Source organism: Diadema antillarum, unplaced genomic scaffold (genome assembly GCF_040938485.1).
Source record: "Diadema antillarum isolate AM-2024a unplaced genomic scaffold, OU_Dant_1.0 seq00001189_RagTag, whole genome shotgun sequence".
Classification (NCBI taxonomy): domain Eukaryota; kingdom Metazoa; phylum Echinodermata; class Echinoidea; order Diadematoida; family Diadematidae; genus Diadema; species Diadema antillarum.
This window is the reverse complement of record NW_027271987.1, coordinates 1,429,047-1,450,894: the sequence shown is the minus strand read 5'-3', so window position 1 is coordinate 1,450,894 and position 21,848 is coordinate 1,429,047. Positions and strand designations below refer to the sequence as shown.

Sequence of the window (21,848 nt, the reverse complement as noted above, 5' to 3'; positions counted from 1 at the left end):
ACAGTTTAGAGTTCCCTCGTCTGTGGTAAACACGGCACAACCTCTAGAGGTTTTGGAAGACTCGTGGTAGTCTGTCTAGCACGACATTCATGCCAGACTCACTCCAGAATTGTGCTTTGTGCCGTGACCATCTAGAGTCCCCATCGTCAGGAGTAAACATGGCACAAACCTCTCGAAGTCTTGCTGTGTTTTGGGGGACTCTGAAATTAGTAAATTTGGAATGAACAAAATATAGTTTTATTTTCAAATTTGTCTTTCAGTATCATAGCTTTGTATTTACATCCACAACATTGATATTTTGCTTCCATCATCTACTAAAGTGACCTTTAAAGACCTTTGAAAACATACTTTTGACAGAAATACCTGTGATAATTATCACATTCTGTTGTATTCAATTCAAATAAGAATCGATATCTAAGACAAGCTTCAAAAAAATGCAAATGTAAATGATTGTGATGTTGCTGGGGACGAATAATGATAAGAATGAAGATAACATCAATAATCTTTGAATATTTGCCTCGATATCAGTGGCTGGACGCGAGTGATCGTGGAAAAACCATTCGGGCGTGACCTGGAGTCGTCCTCCGAGCTCTCGACCCACTTGGCTGGCCTGTTCAGCGAGGAGCAGCTTTACCGAATTGACCACTACCTCGGCAAAGAGATGGTGCAGAACCTCATGGTGCTCAGGTAAAGTGCCCAGCGGTCAGTCATGTCCCCCTACCTCCTTTGTGTGTGATGGTAGTGGTCAGCTGAAAGCCTTTATTGTTATGATGCATGTCTCAGTTAACTTGCATTTCCTCTTCTTTTTTCTTTTTTCATCTTCTATGACATCTCAAGATAGAATACATGCCACTGTGTATCTCCTCAAAATGGGCTGGCACCATTTTACACACAAGGACACATACTTGCGGATATATTTTGGTCTTCTTTTTGAAATAGCTGAGAGTTCATTGCCAATGCAAGATTCCATTTGAGATTTTTAAAAAATAAAACTGTACAGATGTAATATAATGCATTGTTTGAGTATTTCACTGAATATAATATATTTCATGAAATTGACCTTTTCCATGTCCCCCCTCCCCCCTCCACTGCAATTATATATGAGATGTAATGTTATTGTAAATCCTTGGTTTTCAGATCCACAGATGTCCAAAGTATTCAGATTCAACGTTTATTGGAGCCACCAGTGAATGACAATTTTCCCAAAGCTTTCAAAGCAGTTAAGACAAAAGGATGGAATACTAAAAACCCATCATCAAATGTCTGTGAATTTCCCGTGATACAGATTTGGCAACAGGATCTTCAGCCCCATCTGGAATCGGGACAACATCGCCTCCATCATCATATCTTTCAAGGAGCCATTCGGTACCCAGGGTAGAGGAGGCTACTTCGATGAATTTGGAATCATCAGGTAAACCATCAGCCCCCCTCCTTCCTCCTTCCTCTCCTCTTTTATTCTTCTTTCCCCTTCCGATCTTCAATCTTCTTCTCCTCTCAAAGGAAACCTAAACCCAAAGAGCAATGTGGATTGAGTGAAAGCAGCAACATTAGTAGAGCACATCAGTGAAAGTTTGAGGAAAATTGGACAATCGATGGAAAAGTTAGGAATTTTTTAAGTTTTTGTGTTGGAACCACTCGATGAGGAGACTATATGAGTTTATGACATCATGTGTGGACAACAATATAAGGAAAGTCTCCTGAGGACGGACAGTCAACTGTCCGAAACGTTGAGTCTCTTCTAACTCTTCTATACTTCCTTGGTTCCATACTTCCTTGGTTCACAGTCCTTTTCAGGACTACACTCACTCCAGAAAGAATACTCTTACTCAATTTCTCACCTCTCATCCCACATTTCTTTCTATCTTTCTCCTGTCATTTCAACAGTCCTTCTAAGGACTATACATACATGGTGAACCGCAAACCAAGTGTATCTAATATAAGGAAATATAAAGAAAATTCAATATGCTTTAACTTTTCTAGCGTAATGAAAGAGCACTTCACTAACCGTTTTCAGAAAGCAGGGGGAATAATTACTACCCTTAACATATGTCAGTATCGAGTTGATGGAATGTGTAATTTCCATTAAAAAATCCATTTTTGTGGAATTCTTCATGACGTCATGAAGTCTAGTAGTCTCCTTATCCAGTCATTACAACACCAAAACTTTGAAAATTAATAACTGTTGCATAAATTGTCCGCTTTTCCTCAAACTTTCACTGATGTGTTCTACTAATGTTGCTGCTTTTGCTCAATCCACATTGCTCTTTGGGTTTTGGTTTTCTTTAATACTCTTTCTTCGCTTCCTTTTTTGTTTTCTGCCTCCATTATCTTCTCTTACTCTTCCTGTTTGTTTCTCTCCTCATCCCTTTTTTCTCTCTTTTTTCACTCACTTTTCATTTTCTCATACTTTTTATCTTCCTCCACTTCCTCTTTCTCCATCTTGCCCCCCTCCCTTTCTCTGTTACCCTCTGTCTGTTCTCCTTCTGTCTCTTCTACTCACCTCTCCTCCTCCTAGTTATTGAATAAATACAATTAGGTGACACTCCTTTACATTGGTTTTCCCATTAGGTCTTCTCACCCCCATACTAGTTTCTCATTACAGTACATCATTCTTTTCATTGAGCAGCCCTTGAAGATGTTCACTTAGTTCTTTTACAGTTTTGTTCTGTTTTTTCACTAAAGAAGGAAGAAAGAAAGAAAAAGATTAATCTAGGATATGCAGTCTGTTCAATCATTCCTCACGATATAGTCATAGCACATATGTTACTCTTATTCTTATCAAACTTTGATTGTCTGGGCATATACTTATGTCAAATGATCCTAAAGTTTATAAAGTGAATTGACACTGTCATGGTAATTACAGGGAGAGGTATTTGTTTAGTTTGTTAATGATGTCGAATCTTCTAAAGCATGCAATGTGAGAAATATCCAAGAGGTGAAGAACTGATTGAAGCAGTAAAAAAAAGTATGCAAACTTATGGTACTCAGTGTTGCCAATTTGTAACTTGTTTTATCAGGGATGTGATGCAGAACCACCTGCTACAGATTTTGTGTCTGACAGCCATGGAGAAGCCATCCTCAACCAATGCAGAGGATATCAGGGATGAGAAGGTTGGATATCTCTTGGTTTTATGTTGGGTCTTCTCTATAATTAATCCATTCTTCAAGGTCTTGGTTTCATTTCATAAAAGATATTTAGGATACCAACTCTTTCTAGAGCCACGACTTGGTTTCTCTGAGTTCTCTCAGAGTGTCTCAAACAGGAAGCAGGATTCTTGTCATTACCATGACACTTGACATTGCAACAAGAGTTGCTGTCATAGCAGCTTTTTATGAAGTGGGATCCTTTGTCTTTTTTTTAATTAACTACTGTTGAGAAGTCTGTCACTATTGCTGTGATTATGTACTGTATACGCCAAATATTTTGCGAGGATTTTATTTTCGTGAATTTCGCGAGTCAGGTGCTATTCATGAAATTAAAGACACGTGAAAAAATTGACTCTGATCTTGATATGAATGTGATGAATTGGTATGCACATTTCTCCGTTCAGTTCAGTGCTCCATGATCGCAAATTTAACCACTCGCAAAATTGTCTTGAAGTCCCGATTCACAAAAATTTAGACTCGCTAAATATATGGCGTAAGTACTTTGTAATTCTGCCAGCAGTACAAGTGTTTTTTGAAAGATCGCAGGTTAGTTAACATTCTGCTCTGCATCCAAAAAATATGGAAATTATGTTCTCATTGACATTGTGATTTCATCCTGTATAAGTCTTGGGAGTATACCGCATGTACCTTATATTGTCCAAGGAAATACATTTTTGACCCCTAATGAACAAGTCATATACTGCATAAGCTGTTATTTTTGCATAGAGATATTTCTGCAAATGAGGAGGCCGCAGACATTTTTGCGAGATGTAGTTTTGTATGATATGACACTGAGGCTTATCGTTAATGCGCTATTAGCCTTGCATATGGTGACATTTTCATTTGTTGTTAAATTAGTGGTCCTGCAGTGAGCCACGAAATTTGCAAAAATTAAACCCTCGCGAAAATAACAGCTTATGCAGAACTTTTTCCGGATTATCTTGTCATGTTCAGGAGACGTTAGGTGTTTAGTGGAAAGTCATTCTTTGTTTTTTATACTGCTTGTGATGTTGTGTACTGATACAAAGATAAATTGGTCTTGAGATCAGCAGTGGCAAACAATATGAGGATCTATTGTAACTAGGTAAATGAGACCACAGACTTTCCGTTATACCGTTCTCGGTGCAAGTCGTCCAGGCAGCAGTAGTTATGCCCCTAGACAAGGCACTGTATCGTCATTGCCTAGTCCTGCTTGCTTACAAGCACTCTTTGTTCTCTTAGTGGTCACGTAAACAAATCCTAATTCACTCCATTTGATAGTATATATGTATAAATTATATGGTTTGGAGACATGTGAAGTATATATGTATATATTTATATGTTTCTTTCTTGGCAAGGTCAAAGTTCTGAAATGTATGCAGCCACTGAAGATGGAGGACGTCGTTCTAGGCCAGTACGTGGGCGACCCAGAGGGTGAAGGTGATGCCAGGGAGGGTTACCTTGACGACCCCACTGTACCCAAGGGATCGGTCACGCCCACCTATGCCCTGGCTAAATTTATGGTCAAGAATGAGAGATGGGATGGTGAGAAAGATGTTTGATGAAAGTTTGTCTTGTGTCTCATCCATTCATTCATTCATTCATTCATTCATTCATTCATTCATTCATTCATTCATTCATTCATTCATTCATGCATTCATTCATTCATTTATTCATTCATTTCTTTATTCATTCCTTCATTCATTCATTCATTCATTCATTCATTCATTTCTTTATTTGTCCAAATTATCTATGAAAATATGGCATGGAACATTGGTTTTGTCACACATTCATTATAGACACATCTTGACAACAGATAAAAAACAAATTACATTACATATAAAATTGAATGAATACTGAAATAAAAGGAACTAAATATACATCAAAACACAACTTATTATGTGGTGAACGTGCAAATAAAAATATATGTGTATATATATACATTCACAGAAACTATAAAGAATCAACAACTGCAAAAGATATATATAACCACAAATTCTAAAACACATTTCATTAAAAGATGCTCTATACTATACTTTATACTGGACCCAGATCATTTCAGTGTTCATCTGTGTAGGATGCTGAAATCAACTTTTATGTTTTGTGAAACTTCAGTCACAAGGTAGTAACTACACTAGCTCTGAAGAAATCCTCAGTTCAAATGCAAAGACTTCAAGACAGGCCTACAATTCTCTGAAATTGAATGAGAATTGGAGACCAAGTGTAGATTTCTTCACAGCAGTCAACTGCCACCTGCCCATTGAAGAATTTGCAGATAAAACAGAAACCCAACTTTAGTGCTTCAAAATAGTTCTTAGATGGGAGTTTGGGATAGAAACAACCAATGTGAAAATGTTTATCAGTATAATCAATGTTAACTTTTGTTAGATATACAAAATGTGATCAATAGTTATAATAAAATTGTTTCTAGACTAAACTGTCTACAGTTCTGGTGTATTGACAAAAATAGTGATGTCTGCTGATATTTTAGGCTTTAATGTGAAATTTCTATATGGTAGGATGTTTTGTGATACACTGACATACACATATGTATCAAATATGATAACTCGAACATTTTTTAAATCACTGAGCTCCCGATGGTAAGTGGTAACTTTAATCCCATTTCCAGAGAACAAATATATCAGCATACTACTGTCATGACTAGACATGAGAAGGATAGGAAAAAGCAGTATCAGCAAGGACAATTTTACTGTTAACTGAAGAAAGACTGGTTTGCAATTTGTATGCCTATATTGCTCTTGCTCTTCAACTTGATGAAGAAAAAAAAATATGTTGGCATTTTTGCTGGTATGAAGGTACATGTCTGATGACAGAGATAGAAATAAAGGCAGTAGTAATCACGATTACTGTTGATATGATATGATACATCAATGTAGAGTCACAAAGGAGAAGTATTAAAGGGATGGTATAGTATTGGTGGAGATGAGGATTGGGCTTTTAACTTTTTGTGAGATATCAAGAAAACACTTGTGAAATAGTACAGAGCATACCATTCTAAGAGGAATTCAAAGTTTATTTGATGAAAATCGGTTTTGGAATGGCTGAGATATCCAAAAACAAAGTAAAACAAAGCGATCGTAATAAAAGGTGGGTCCCACCTTTTATTAGGATTGCTCTGTTTTGGGTACCTCAGCCATTTCAAAACCAATTTTCATCAAGTAAATGTTGATTTCCACTTGGAATTACATGCTCTTTCATATTTCATGAGAGGTTTCTCATTATCTCACCCAAAAATGTTAGAAACCTGAAGTTAGGTCTTAACCAAAACTATACGATCCCTTTAATTCTGAAGTAATGTGACTGGAGCAATCCATTTACTGGTAATTTATCAAGTGACTGTAGAGCACAAATTTCATGAAGGAAACATGCGATTTAAATGTGCATCAAATATTTGAACTAATTCTTTTTGATTATCTTTTCATTACAGGTGTACCATTTATTCTCAGGTGCGGAAAAGGTACGTCTGAATGATATCTACAAGGCTATTTTCAGTTTACGTGTGAACGCAGTGTTGAACTTTATTTTCTACATGATGTGTGAATTATGCTTTGTGGTTAGGTGGGCATGTTTTCCTTATTTTATCACTCTTTAGACAGGTCATAAAATCCATAGATGTTGTTTGCTGTTTTATATGAATAGTGTGAATCATGTTCTTTTAGGTCTGTTTACAGCTCTTTGGTGTTTAGAATTCATCAATGCATTGGTATAAGTAAAATCAAGTGCCAAAATTATATATCTTCTTCAGATGTCACTTAGGAATGAATTTATAATACTCTCTAATATTTTAAATTTCCAAAAACATCAGATAGTAATTGTCGTAAAAGGAACACAAAGATAGACCCTGCAGGCATTGTACAGTGTTATTAATTTTCTATGTGTTTAATGTGTTTAATGTGTAATTTTTGCCAAATTTGCCAACTTCACTTTTTGATTGAGTGTCCACTTAACTAAAATAACACGAAGGTGCCGCATTCAATACAAGGTTTTAGCAAGTCTTTTGCCTTTTTTTTGATTTTCAGCTCTGAATGAGCGCAAGGCCGAGGTGCGTGTGCAGTTCCGCGACGTGCCAGGCGACATTTTCGGCAACGTGCAGCGTAACGAGCTGGTGATCAGAGTCCAGCCCAACGAGGCCGTCTACGTCAAATTGATGACCAAGAAACCAGGCATGCAGTTCGGTACTGAGGAGACAGAGCTGGACCTGACCTACGGGTCCAGGTACAAGGTGAGAAGAGGGTCTGGACTGGATATGGTTCCAGTGACGAGAGTAATGTGCTGGTCGAACTGACAGCATGTTTATCTCACACACTCTGGGTCGCTGGTTCCGAGCCCAGTTTAAGCCAACATTTTTGATATTGTGACATCATGTTGCCATCCCTGCCTGCATTGGAAAAATATCATGCAGGATTGTAGTAAATAGACATCACATGTGTCAAAGAGCTATAAGCCAAGCATGATTGAGATCCCCTTTTATTTCTCTTGAAGAGCGTGGAAAACCATAGTGTAATAGTCTGTTTCATGCTCATTCTGGAAAAGAAACGAGAGATATCAACACATTTTTTATGAAATTATATCTATGAATTTCCAAGCTGGAAGAGCAATGTTAGAGTCAGTCCGAACCACTTACCTGAGTCTGCTCCCAGGCCAGTCTCGATGTTGGATATGTGAACAAAGGATAGTAGAAGAAGAATATCTTTGCCCACGATCCAAAATGAGCATAAGTTGTTTGTATCAAATAGATTCCACAAATAGCATTAAATAGGGTAAGATACTACTGTAAATTTGAGAGATATCATGTATTTGTATAATTGTGACTGTCACAATAAATGTGTTATGATCATTATGTGCTGAGAATCATAGCTGTAATTTTTTTTTTTTTTTCCAATCCACAGGATCTTCCCCTCCCCGATGCCTACGAGAGGCTGATACTAGATGTCTTCTGCGGAAGTCAGATCCATTTTGTTAGGAATGATGAACTGGCCGAGGCGTGGCGGATCTTTACCCCTCTACTACACGAGATTGAAGAAAAGAAACCCAAGCCAATTCCCTACAAATATGGCAGGTAAGCAGCGGGGGACAACCCTGGGGTTGGAATTGTCACATTGTGACCTTTTTAAAATATGTGCTCACTCAAGATCATGAAAGAAGTTTCTATATGTCTGTGTATCAGGATACAGTTGGTTTCATCATTAATGTGGTATTGCTTTCATCTCTTTCTAAGTCATCTATTCCGGTATAGTAGTTGTTGCTTTTTTTTTTTTTTTTTTTTTCTTTTTTTTTTTGGGGGGGGGGGGGTCACACCACACTGTGTTGCACAACATGTGAGGCATCAAAATGAAATTCAATCAACCCTTGTTCAATTCAAGTTGTGTCAAAGACTTCATAGCAGGGTGCAGCAGTCACAGGTCAAAGGTCAATATATTAAGTTTTGCAAATCTTTAGACTGCTCAGTAAAACGTTGACATTTGATCATCTGTGCAGGCGTATAATCCAAGACAGGGCAATCAACTGAGATAGTCTAGAAGGTAATATATATGAGCTAGAGGAGGGATCATATGTTTATTTATTTTTTTCTGATTCAGAGAGAAATATGGCCATACGGCCTATATGTGCAAGGAATGTGCTTCATCAAGAAAGGATATACATGAAGCCACTTTTAAGTTGATTCTTCTTTTCTCCTCGAAGACTTTATGGAAGAGCTATTTGTATATTTAAAGAGACTATGGAGTCAAAAGGGGCCTGAGCCTTCGATCCTAGCAGAATCTTCGTCAGAGGTAAAATGACAAACAGGCAGGGAAAGCAATCACATAGAAGGACTTCATACAACAAGAACAGTCAGGTACAGGCTAGGGACACAGAACAAAGAAACAAAAAGATAGGGTAGGAGGTCATGGGCAAGGAGCCCAACAGGTAAAGGGAGGGGGATTAGAGCAGGAGGGTAGACAGACAAAAGGCAGAGGAGGGTCAGTAATGATCCTGAGGACCAAGGGGGCAACCATTGAAGGAAAAGGATGAATAGGGAGGCAACATCAAACAAGATGAGGAACTACAGAGAGATAAAGAAAGGAAAAGAGTGAAATAGCAACAGCAAGGGGAAGGAGGGGGGGGGGGGGGGGGGGGGGGAGGGGCTGAGCAAAGAGCGAGCCCTAATAAGGTGTACCAAGAGGAGGCAACAAAGAGAAAGTAAGCGTCAACCAACAAATGCAAGTAATCAAACATGTCAAAGTATTACACAATAATGATAATGATAATAATAACAAAGAGACTATTCTCTCTCACAAATTATTTCCCATTTCTCTTTCTGTCTCTGTCTCCATTGCAGCCGAGGACCCGCGGAGGCTGATGAGCTGACGAGCAAGAGTAATTTTGTCTTCACCGGAACCTACAAGTGGAGCAACCCAAACAAGTAAATGCCCAGTCATCCTCGTATCCATTACCATGACAACCTAGAGTACTCATGCTTCCCACGTTTCTCAAAGGAAACGATTTGCATCGGCATCAGTAGCGTATAGTTAGGATTGCTCGAGAATGTGGCGTATTGATCTCGAGTAATCGGCAAGATTTGTAGTTTTGTTACAGCATGATCAATCAGCCATTGAATGGTTCTGACTCAAGGTGAAAAGTGCAAAAGAAAGGTGTCATTATGTTTTTGTCTGTTTATTTGTTTGATTTGAGTTTTACAAGCTCTTCTTCTTGTAGAGATGTTTTCTTTGTTGTAGAGAATCCTAAATTCCGAAGCCAAAAGCTAGATTCCCCCAGTGATACAGATCTCTCTCATTAACTAATTGTTTGAATTCAATTTCAAATGGGACCAAAATTAGTTTGTTAGTGTTCCTTCACCTTTGACCAAGACATGTAATCAGCTTGCGCAGAGTGATATTAGACACCAGCTTGTGTGATCAGATTGTCTGTAAAAATTATAGAATAGAACTTCAAAAGTTTGAATATATTTTGCATCTCGTTAAGACAAAAAAAAACCAACAACAACAAAATGTAACATCACTTGCTTCTTGCTCAAATGACAGGTAACAAATGAATGAATGATTGGCAGAGTCAAGGTTTTAAAATATGAAAGATGTTTTCTTTCTTTTGTCCTTGCTGATATTCTCAGTGATGTTATGTTGTGAGCAGAGCAAAACATAAGGGTTTTCATGATATAGTAAATACAACTTGCTTGTGCTGGAAGAAATTTTGCATTCATTATCAGCAAGGCTGTTACCGGGGTAAACTGAAATTTCATCATACCAGTAAGAGGCCAAAGAATTTTGTTGCCCATCTTTTATTAGACACTCTTCCCTCCTCTCTCCTCCCTCAAAACAAAAAAACAAAATACAGAAACAAGAACAAGAACAACAAAACAAAACAAATTGAAAACAAAAACACTGTCTTCATGTCATTTGATATTATTTTGGGAGGGGGGAGGCATCAAACATGATTTTGCAAAATCACATATGTTCCCAGAACATTTGGAGTCTTTGATGGAGTTGCACTTTGGACATGTGTATCGCTGCTCCCCTTATCTCTATAGAAGAGGATATTTTTGATGACACAAACACAGCAATATTTGATAATACTGTAGAGCAAGTGATGTGATATAAAAACTTGTTACTCCAGCTTGGTGTCAGGTATCCGCTGCTGGAACGTAACATGCTTCCACCCAGAGGTATGTGCTGCTGTAACAATGAGATGCTGCTTTAGCTTTCAGTGGTCACGTGTGAGATATTTGTATATGTAGAGACATATTTGTCAATAATTTCAAGTATCTGCTTTCTCAAACGTCTTCTCGAATGCTAAACTTAGTCTCCCTGCGAAAATTCACTGATGTACGGCTTCTGTGTGTAGACTTCTTGTTTTGTTTTGTTTTTTCATTTGTTTGAAAATAGACCTGCTTAACGTAATGAGTAATGCTAACTCAATGTGTAATTCTACAAATGTTAAATGAAATTGACGAGAGGCTCATGACAGGAGTTTATCATGAATGAATAAGATTTTATAGTCTCTGATATGATGTTGTGGTGATAGTTATCAGGGCACTGGATGATTTCTTTTCAAAACTGAATTCCTTGTTGGTCGGCAAGAATATCTGCTGTTAACCAACTGAAGGGTCTTTGTGCATAATCTGCATACCATGTGTTGATCAATGTACAATTTTCATAGTTATCAATACTAACACCAGGACAGACATTTATTTAAACAGGAACAAACTACTTATTCAGTTTAAATGTCCTGTTAATCTTAACATTTAATGCTTCACCTTAAAGACATTCAGTGACAATGTGTGAGGCCATGTGTTATTAGTGTTAACAGGTCAGAAGAGAAATTGACAGGGTATGAAGCCATGCCTATACACAGAAGCATCTGTAGGGATTTCCTTTTAGAAGAATTTGTAGGCATTCTTTTTACCATTATTACATGACTGGATACTGAAGTTTTGAAATGACAAGCTTGTTTATTAACCGACTTATACATGATCCAGTCATTGTCTGAAAGTGAATATCTATTTTTCTATGCAAATTATCCTATTTAAGTCATCTGTTGATTGCAAGAATGAAGTTATGATGGATCTCATTAATGTATACGGAGGAATGATACAGTCTTTACGTGTGTCACAGTGAACGCATCCATTTGGATGTTAAGGTTTGGGCAAAGCTCATCGAAGGTCCATTGAACATTCATTGAAGAAGTCATATGTACTGATATATTTCAACATGATGGCACAGAAATACAAAGGGCAACTGACGTCATCCCTAATTATAGCTGACTGCCTCCTTGCTTGCATGAGGAGGCTACCCACTGATAACTGGAGAATCTTTATTTGAAGATTGTGGTACAAATACCACTCTGCTTGGCAGATGTCACTGCCATATCTCACATAATTGTGATGTTGAACAGTAAGTCGTGGTGAATACGACCTGTGGTATTTATTACAGAGCATCTACATTCACATCAGCTATAAAGTGAACTTAATTCTTAAGCAAAGTTATTGAATGGTACGCACAAATCAACTGCTTATTTGAAGCGATTGGCCTTACACATAGATTTACAAGCTTGATGTACCTTGGCAAATTTGTTGTGATTAACAACAGTTATGCATAATGAGGGATACTTAGATAGTGCTGTCCATAGCCTGACATCATTTTGCATGCATGGGACTAAGTTGTAAATAAGAATTAGTCTCCTGAAGTGTTCATATGGCTAATGATATGATGGTTCTCTGAAAATCCTCGCAGCACTCTGGTATCATCATCTATCTTGTGAAATGAAAGTGAATCACAAATATGAAACCAGTAATTTGCATCTGCAAAATAGAAATGCTAGCCCACCAAATCTCTAATTACTTTGAGCTTTAAAAAAAAAAGGAAACAAAACTTAAATCTGTCATGATATGAGGTGTTACACTGCTTGGTGGTTCCTTGGGACATAAGTACATGTATACAGGCTGAATTTTTTTTTTCTCTGCCTACATGTCAATGGTGTGATTTCAGAGCACTTCTGACCTTGATGTGGTACATGATACTGATATACTATGCATCAGATATTCTCAGCCCTTCATCTTGTGTTTTCTTGTCCTTCCAACAGACTGTAGCATCCGTAAGCAATGCAGTAGCCCAGAGCCATGGGGGAACAGCTACTGAGTAGCACAAGGCACTAGCCAGCTAGGCTGGACCAAAAGATACTGCATAACAGTGTTCGGGCACTTCATGTTTTGAGAGTTAGCTGTGTACTTACGTTATATGTCTGCGCTTGAACATCAACAGAGGCTATTCTTGTACTATTAAAGTGGACATTTCACGCTGTAGTAAAGTAAATCTTTACAGGTGGTTTGTTTGACAGTGATGTTCTGTAATTGAGCCACCTGTCTTGGCAGAATCCCAACCCCTTTCCCATCCCACTGTGAACAAATAATATAGCTTACATTTTATCTTGTATGCATAATGTCATTTCTCCCACATTGATGTGTACATTCGCATGGATGTTATTTCACAAATACATGTACTGCCATCCTCCTAGTTGAATGCACTGTACTGAATTCATGTTGTCATGCTGTGAAGGTATGGAGCATTTCAAGAACCTGTCAATACCATATGCTGAGTCCGGGGGATAAATGCCTTTTGTGGACAAAACTTAAATCATCAAGAGATAACAACTGTAAAATCTTTCAGAATTGATATGTTAAAAGACTAGTGACATCACATGCAGTATAGATGTCATGGGAGTCAAAGAGATAAAACTGGCAAGGTCATTGTCATAATCCATCTTCATCAAATGCTCATCAGGAATGCTGCCTTTTAACATAAGGAAGTAAGCAACAAATCATTCAAATTTTTACCTGTTAATGTCTTTAGTTTGTAATAGACTTAGTACGTTCGTGAGTTTGAGCAGAAACTCTTAGCCAAGTGAAATGGTCACATATCTAAGTCGAGACGTCATACCATGACACTGGTGTCAATGTGAAGGGCATATAGCTAAAATTCAGACATCTTACCATTTTGCTCATTTATGAGACATAACAGTTTGTTAGGTGCTTCCTTCTTACCAAGGTATAGTGGAATGGGCGTCGGCACGTTTGCCTGATTCATGGCATACGATTCATATTTGTGCCTGTTTATTACTCTCAAACCTTCAAAACAACAAACATGTCACCTTGCATTCTTATTTAAAACATAGACAGGGAAAACGTACTGTGTTAGTGCCATTTGTGTTGTTAGGTTTTTGTACAAAGTCTTGTGTAAACCGTTCATCTGTTCTAAGGGGTATGTGCATCTTCGATCCAAATCACAAAACTATCTTTTTGAAGTGACCAGACTCCTGGTATGTGTTTTTAGGTTGCCTGAGGCAATTACTTATATTGAGCTATTTCCAATCTCATGAAATGAGACATTAAAAAAAAATGTTTAGCACCAGACAAATTTGATAACAAGATATGTAGAACTGTTCTATATTTTGTACTGAACTCTTTACTGGAGGTAATTGCTGCTTGCTGGAGAAACAAATTATTTTGCAAATCAACTGTTTTGTCAGAAAAATAGTTTTCCTTCCATGGAGCTGAGACACAACAAAGTTTTGCACCAATTTGAAGACTTGCAATTGACACAATTGTATTTTTTCTATCGTACGTATGTTTCTAGTGAACATTTCTACCTACTTATTCCAAGGTATAATAATGTTTCATTTGAATGCCAGCATTTTAATATTAGTAAAAACAGCAAGCAGGAATAGTAGAATGATTGACTGGTATGCTAATGAATTCAAATGAATTCTACATTGTGCCAATCACCCTGTACTAGTTACATTCAGGCGTAAAGATGGTGCATCTAGAAGATTGAATTGAATGGAGCATGTTATGCTTTCTGAAAGTACTGAAGCTGAATATATTTAGATAGAATTCTCAATATTTTTTACAAATATGAACAGAAACTAAGAAAGATTAAAATAGACTCACTATGTGCAGCATATATGAATTTTGGTTTGTATATTTGAATGTATTATACATGTATGTGTGTATGTATTTAAGTGTATACTTGTAAATCTACATCTATGCAGACATACATGCATGCATACATACAGACATATATGTATTGATGAACAAAACATTCACACTTTCATAGCTCAAACGCTGTTATTTGGGTAGACTTAGTCATAATGACACAAATATATTGTGCTAGATAAAAAAAGAAATATATATTCTATCTCTGCATGATGCATTTCTCGCTTTATATGAAAATAAATATCGGTGGCAGATTTGTAGAAATGAAGATTTATTCTAGAGTTTTTGTGTTTATGTGACAATGAGAGTGAAATGTTTTTATGTATGACAATCTTTGAATGTTTGCCCACCCCACAGTGATGGATTAGACATTCAGAGTTATCCATCTGGGCATCTCCATGTCAAGTGTGTGTGTGTGTGTGTGTGTGTGTGTGTGTTTGTGGATGTGTGTGCGTGTTTGTGTGTGGGCAAGTGTTTGTTTGTGCGTGCGTATGCATGCAAGCGTTTTCGTAAACCTGGCAAGCATGGATACATTTCACACAGGTCATATGCCTGTTTGTTCAGAGTATAAGACGAATGAAAAAGTGCCCTCTAAAGGCCCTAGGGGTACCTTATGGGTGCACTTGCCTGTTCTGCATGTTTAGTACCTGAACCGAAATGGGGAAATTCTGAAATTCTAACACATATCCTTGATTGTTGTGTATGCACCTATACACAACATGATGCCTTATCCTTCACTTACTAAACTGAATTGAAATGCTATTTTTGATGGTTATCAATTTCAATTAGTCAATTAAAAAAAAAAAAAAATCAGAAACAAATGTGACCCGCTACAACAAAAGGATCCGAAAGTCGGGAGAGGACAATTTTCTGAAAATAGCATGACATAATTCCCGCACTCTTCTGCATTAATTTCATATATAACACAAGTCATAAAAGTACTCGGTTGCGAAGATATTGATGATTTTATTAGCGCATGTCAAGTGGTCGAGGAAATCAGAGTTTGGAGAAAAACGCCTTCATAGTCTTCCTTCCTACGCTATCATGATCAAGGGGAGGCGAGATAGTTTTCACCGCTTGACAATGGAAGGTATGCTCCTAGTGACCTCCGCGATGTTCATTCAAGCTTAGCGCCAGCGGTCTACGCACGACCAATCAGTAATCAGGATGCCATGCACTGACCAATAAGATCACTCCCTCGTTGCTAGGGGTGGAGTTTAGCTGCGGCGCTAAATCCAAATCGTCGGACACGTTTCTGTTACGTTGAAAGTTGGAAAATCAAGGCCCAGAAAAACGCTGATTTTTTGCCTTTCCTTTGATCATTTACATGTAGCTTCGAAATTTCGGCAGATGATAGACAAAAACATTAGACTACAAAATTATGCCAAAAATAGAAATCCGATTGTTTTGACTGATTTTGATGATGTGACTTTAAACTCGATTTTCACGGCTCAGCTCTCAGCGACTTTAGGATCCTTTTGTTGTAGCGGGTCACAAATATGCAATATGCCTGGTTACATTGAGCAAAATATCATATCCCCAGCGACACTAAATTGTTTGATATCACTTTAATCATGACACTTAGCCAATATACTAGATACACACACACATACACTGACAAAAATCAAGTTTACATGCTAGTTGTGTGCAGAATAATTCACAAAGACTTTATTTCTTTAATGTCACAAAAAGTGTCGAATATGACAAAACATTCGGCAAGTCGTGCATTCACAACTGTTACATACCTACACACACTGTATATATTAAAATGCATGTGTCTAGCACAATGAGTTTACCTTGACCATATTGATTACCAAAGGTATTTTAACCACAAGCCGCATACATGTGACTAATTTGTCTTGTAAAAGAGACCCGACATTTCAGTGACAAACGCCAATATTTGCATCAATTACTTGTGAAATTTTTTTAAAAGGCTTATCTACTTTTGGCTCAAACACTTATTTAGGGTTGGAAGGGGAGGAATGTTTTGCTGCTTTGCTGAAATATCAACAAACAGCGTCCTTTCAAACAAACGTACTGCAACAACAGGCAACCTATTCTACAAAATTATCTAATATTTGGATGTTGTACTTGCCAGCATCCAAGAGGTGCGGTTCTTTCAACAATCATTTCGTACCTACATATGTAGGCTACCTGGCAAACACTCGATTGCAACACGGAATATGTTTCTTGCTATGGGTTGAAGTCAACCAGGGATGTAGATCTGTAGATTGACACGACCATCAAGGGCAACCCCTTTGAAGGTGCTGCAAATTGTGTCAATGTTTCACAAAAAAGAAAGATTTGTTAGTCTGTCACTGCAATGGAATTAATATCTTCTCAATTCAGAAAGAAAGGTGAACACCCATGGAAGGTTTCGTTGTGAGGGCGACACAAAATTCATGAATATAAATATACAAGATACCTCCTCCAATTTGTGTCCTTGGACAATGAGCAAAATACAGACACAATCGAGAGTCTTGTGATGGTGAATTCATAGGCATGCCCTTTAGTCTCTGGGTATGTATCCATTAAACAGTAAAAACGGTTTCAACTCAAAATGCATGGAGGCAGATACATGTAATTAAAGTCTTTGATTAACACTTGGTGCTGGCACTCGCTCGCATTTTGCAGCATACAAACAAGCATGTAGTACCTTTTTAAGGCACATGAAATACAACTGTTACAACAGCACAAGCTCCAAATACTGATGCACTTTCAAACAGGTTGAGATATCTGCTTTTAAGACTGTTACTTTGAGAAATAAATATCGCCCGTCACTGTACAACTTACATGAGATTGCAACAACTTAGAGACATAGCTACGGATGACTGAAATCTCGAAAAAACATAGACTCTGTGGACTTACAGGATTTGGTTTGAAGAGTGGAAAAATGTGATAACAATGTAACGACTGCAATGCGTGAATCTTTCGTAATCTCTTTTTCACCATTTTTTTCAATGATTACTAGATACACAATGCCATTAAATTCTGTCATCTACACAACAATGCTCCAATTATTCAAAATACATAAATTACGATCATAGCTGGGTTTTGTTTTTTTTTTTCAATCTGCCTTTGGTGGAATAGAAAATATTCACATGGATTTTTTTCCCGACTCTGTATCACACAAAAATACACAACACAAAGTGCATGATCCCCAGTCGCATAAACAATGATATCAAGAAATACCAATTTTCCTTGTTCCAATATCAATTGAATCTTTACCACAATGTAACACCACCTCATATGGGAAACCTTTCACAATACCTAAGCAGCTCTCAGGCTGCTTGAAGTAGATCAATGAATCCATTTCCCCAACAGAATAATACAGACATTACTATCAAACACATCTGTCTGAATATCAGATACAGAGTGTCATCATTCAGGATGTATTGCACATTTTTTTCTTTTACTAAAGCAATGAATGAGATAAAGCGAAAAGACAATTTACATACCATCAGAAACTGATCACACTCACAAGCTATTGCGGTACTCATTTGCCTGCATTTTGCCATCACACACAATTCAGCATTCGTCATTTGGTATTCATACAGCAGGCAGCCATCCGAAGCAGTTCATTTACTTGGGAAGTTTCTCAGCCAACTGAGCAAGCAAATATCTTGTGTAGATATGTCAAGATAAATACAGTATAACCATTCTCCTGATTCTAAGCCAAGAATTTAAGAAAAATCAATATTTGTCATTATCTATCAAGGGTAGAAAGGTTAAATACCAAGCATCGAGATTACCATTTACCATTTGTGATCAAAGTAAATTTTGACAACTACAACAGTATAAGAATTTTTTTGTCTCTGATTTTTTTTTCTATCATTTCTTCTGTTTTGTGGGACGGAATTTGGCACACTGATTGGAAATGCTATTGGCATAATTACTCTTTTTTTTTTTAAGTGTTTGGCAAATATTTTTCTCTCTTTGAGTTTGAAACAGTATGTCAAAAAAACATTTGTGGGATGTTGTTCATTGTTTTTTTCCAGCCAGGTTTAGAATTTAAGCGATAATTTCATTTCTTTTTTAAGATAGCTGATTCTACGGTTACTACATATTCATGGTATGAATCATTCTGAAATCAATGAACTGAAAAGGACCTACACATGCTCTTCAATCTTTTTCCTAACAACACAAAAATAGGGTATGCAATGATCACGAGCAAGATCACAAGATCACTTGGGGTATCTGTAATTCATGACATTCAGCATGCATTCTACAGTGCAACCTAACCTACGACCATGATTCCTAACGATAGTACCAATGACATGACATGATTGTGCAAGTTCAGTGTTATGAAAGTGACTTGAATCAAGCGATGAGCCCTGTGCATCTGCCAGCTATGACTTTCAACACGAGTTCATTTCAGTTTGACCCACAAGATTCACACACTAACATCATGTCATAATGCCCAAGCCTTACAACAAAGACCCTGTCGCTGAGTACTCCACAGCCTTACCTTACATTGCATTGTGCACTTACACAGGATGAATAAAAACAATTAACAATTGCATCAACTTATCATCCTTAAATCATCATCTATGTGGAATGTAAACATAAACTGGAATGAGTGTACTATGTACTGACTGCAACTGAATCACGTAAACAGAACTGTCAATTTAAAACATGACAAATAATAGGTCACTACACAAATAATTTATGAATAATAATCAAGATTCACAAATATGATTAAATGCACGAAGCTGTGATTTCTAATCCTACACCATGCAAGCTGAAATATGTAAAATAGGTGTTTGGTCTGCAGAAAATTGCCTGAACAATGATTGCTGAGAGCATCATACAGTGATCAAAGGTGAAAACGAAGAGACTTTGGTGTCTTCATAATAACAGTACTAGCTGAACACATGCTCATTAACTCCCCTGTGATACTGTACATGATACACTACACAAATTTGATTGTATGATTATATAACAATTTTCCACCAAACAACAACCTGATTGACATTAACTAAAACGAAAATGTAGAAACAGCACATGCTGTTTGTCATGTGACCATAACCGTGAAAACTGTTTCATTGATCCAAACTGTATCGAAGATGCAGCAATACAAGTGTTTTCATGGTCTACCATGAAACAGGAAAACTGATTTATCGTTTGGCAAATCTAGCTGTATACCCACTGGGGATTACCATAAATACCCTGCAAGACAAGTTAAAAAAAAAGCATTTTAATCGGTAGAATATTTGTAAAAGATCATATATTGTAATTGTAATCATCACAGCTATATCAGAAATATCCTTTTTGAAAAAAAGTCATTTTTTTTTTCTTATTTTCTACTTCGCCTACTATAGTGAAAAGTTAACCTTCATTGATTGTATCAACAAACAAAAGAAGGGAAAAAAACAACAACCGAAAAAGAGATAAAAATACCAAGCAGATTTTGTAAAAATCCCCTGACCTGATTGTTTCAATTGTGCTATTTACGGCTTACATTGGTATTGTTCTTGCACATTTATACCAATGATTCTGCAGTTTAACCAGTCATAGTGTGTTTAATCTTGGCATAGCAATTGGAGTTCTAAGTACAATTCCAAGGTTTTAAGTACATCAAATGCCATGTTTTATCATATGTAATTGCAAACATTGAATCTGAAACACAGAAGCACTCTCATAAAAGAAAATTTAAATCCACATTTCATGTCATCTGTATCAGTCCTATATGACAGCAGCATTTAAAATTCAGCCTAGGTTTCATGTATCAAGCAATTTCAATCAGTGCTCACTGGACCCATCGCCATTACTTTGAGCAGGGTTATATTTCTAAGCTAATACTCGTGCCCAGTACATTGGTGTTAATAATGCAATTAATGTTAAATGTAAATTTTGGAAATATTTCAGTTTTATTTTGGGTAAGGTGCATTTTGTGTCACTTTCATCATGTATACTTTGAAGGGAACCAGCCATTCTTTTGTGACATGTTTTGTCTAATATACAAGACCTCTGATACTCTTGTAAATTTACACTGCACAGGTTTTCCTACATACTGGATATAAAATAACCTAACATCAAGGTGTGCTGCCAACGAACATCAACCAGTAGCTTCTGGTTTCACTTGTTCTCTTATGTTGCAGTCAAACACATCGAGTCTAGCAACAAGGGTCTACAGCTGTACAGCTGTACATAAAAGTATGTAAGATGATATAACTCCATAATCCTGAAAATTTCAAATTATCTGTGCCCTATAGGCCTAATTGTTACTTTTGAAACAAATGACAAATAAAACAGAAAAATGTGACGTTTCTGTCCTTTACCTACAAAGACTATTACTTCCAAGAAAGTCATCTTTAAATATCTGCAATATTACATCTCTACACATAATTTCATTAATAGTAAACTGAGGGCAGACATCATCGTCATTTTCTCAGCAACAATTTCCAAACAAATTCACCAAATGATTCCTTTATTGAATGAATTCTAATACAGAAGACAAAGAAAAAAGTTAAGCGTTACGTTGATGACTGGTCGACAAGCATATCTTCTTTGCCTAAATCTGTGTGAAAGTAGTATGGATGTGGCAAGATTCAGGTGTGCATGACACGCATGGTGTCAAACATGATGACCACAGAATCATCAAGCTGTCCATATAATATGTGTAGATAGACACACCAGCTGTATATATCTGCAGCAATTTGTGAACAGTCAATGCATGGAGCATTCCATGGAAACGTTTGTGAGGAGGTGAAAACATTGTGCGGATGGGCATGGTGAAGTTTGTACATGACTGGAAGAAATTGTACATCTCGTCGGATGATAAAATCGCTCCTCGTGTGCAAAAATACTGTGGGTGAATATATATATATATAGTTATACATAAACATACATACACATGGCTCCAAGGATGACCAAACTAAAATGACTGCCAAAAAAAAAGAAAGAAAATGGTCAATGTGAAATGTGACTTATCAACCAAGCAGAGGTATGAATGTCAGTGAAAAGGGAACTGTCGCCGATGAGGTATCAAGTATGAGATTTCTACCACTCCTACGTTTGTTTTGATATCTCCTACGTGGTCCAATTTCTCATCATACAGACAGGTACTTTCAGCATCCTTGCACAATTTACAGGATCACAATCTTACAGAAAATTACTCCAATATGTGACAGAGTAATTGTGTCTATAGTAAGAAGACTTCTCATGGCTTATGTGTGCATATATTAGGCAAGAATGATGATGCCCCCAAAATACC

General features: G+C 37.1%; 1 protein-coding gene across 1 annotated transcript in view; it reads left to right on the top strand.

Moving 5' to 3' along the window:
- LOC139744561 (glucose-6-phosphate 1-dehydrogenase-like) overlaps positions 1-9,554 on the top strand; it is a gene marked incomplete at its 5' end in the record, with an annotated part of 33,572 nt that extends 24,018 nt beyond the window's left edge. Inside the window, 8 exons of the mRNA XM_071654994.1 lie at positions 529-687; positions 1,286-1,411; positions 3,018-3,111; positions 4,485-4,671; positions 6,575-6,604; positions 7,167-7,369; positions 8,037-8,206; positions 9,467-9,554. Of these exons, the coding sequence (XP_071511095.1) occupies positions 529-687; positions 1,286-1,411; positions 3,018-3,111; positions 4,485-4,671; positions 6,575-6,604; positions 7,167-7,369; positions 8,037-8,206; positions 9,467-9,554 (1,057 nt within the window). The remainder of the gene's footprint in view (positions 1-528; positions 688-1,285; positions 1,412-3,017; positions 3,112-4,484; positions 4,672-6,574; positions 6,605-7,166; positions 7,370-8,036; positions 8,207-9,466) is intronic.
- Positions 9,555-21,848: the final 12,294 nt, after the last annotated feature.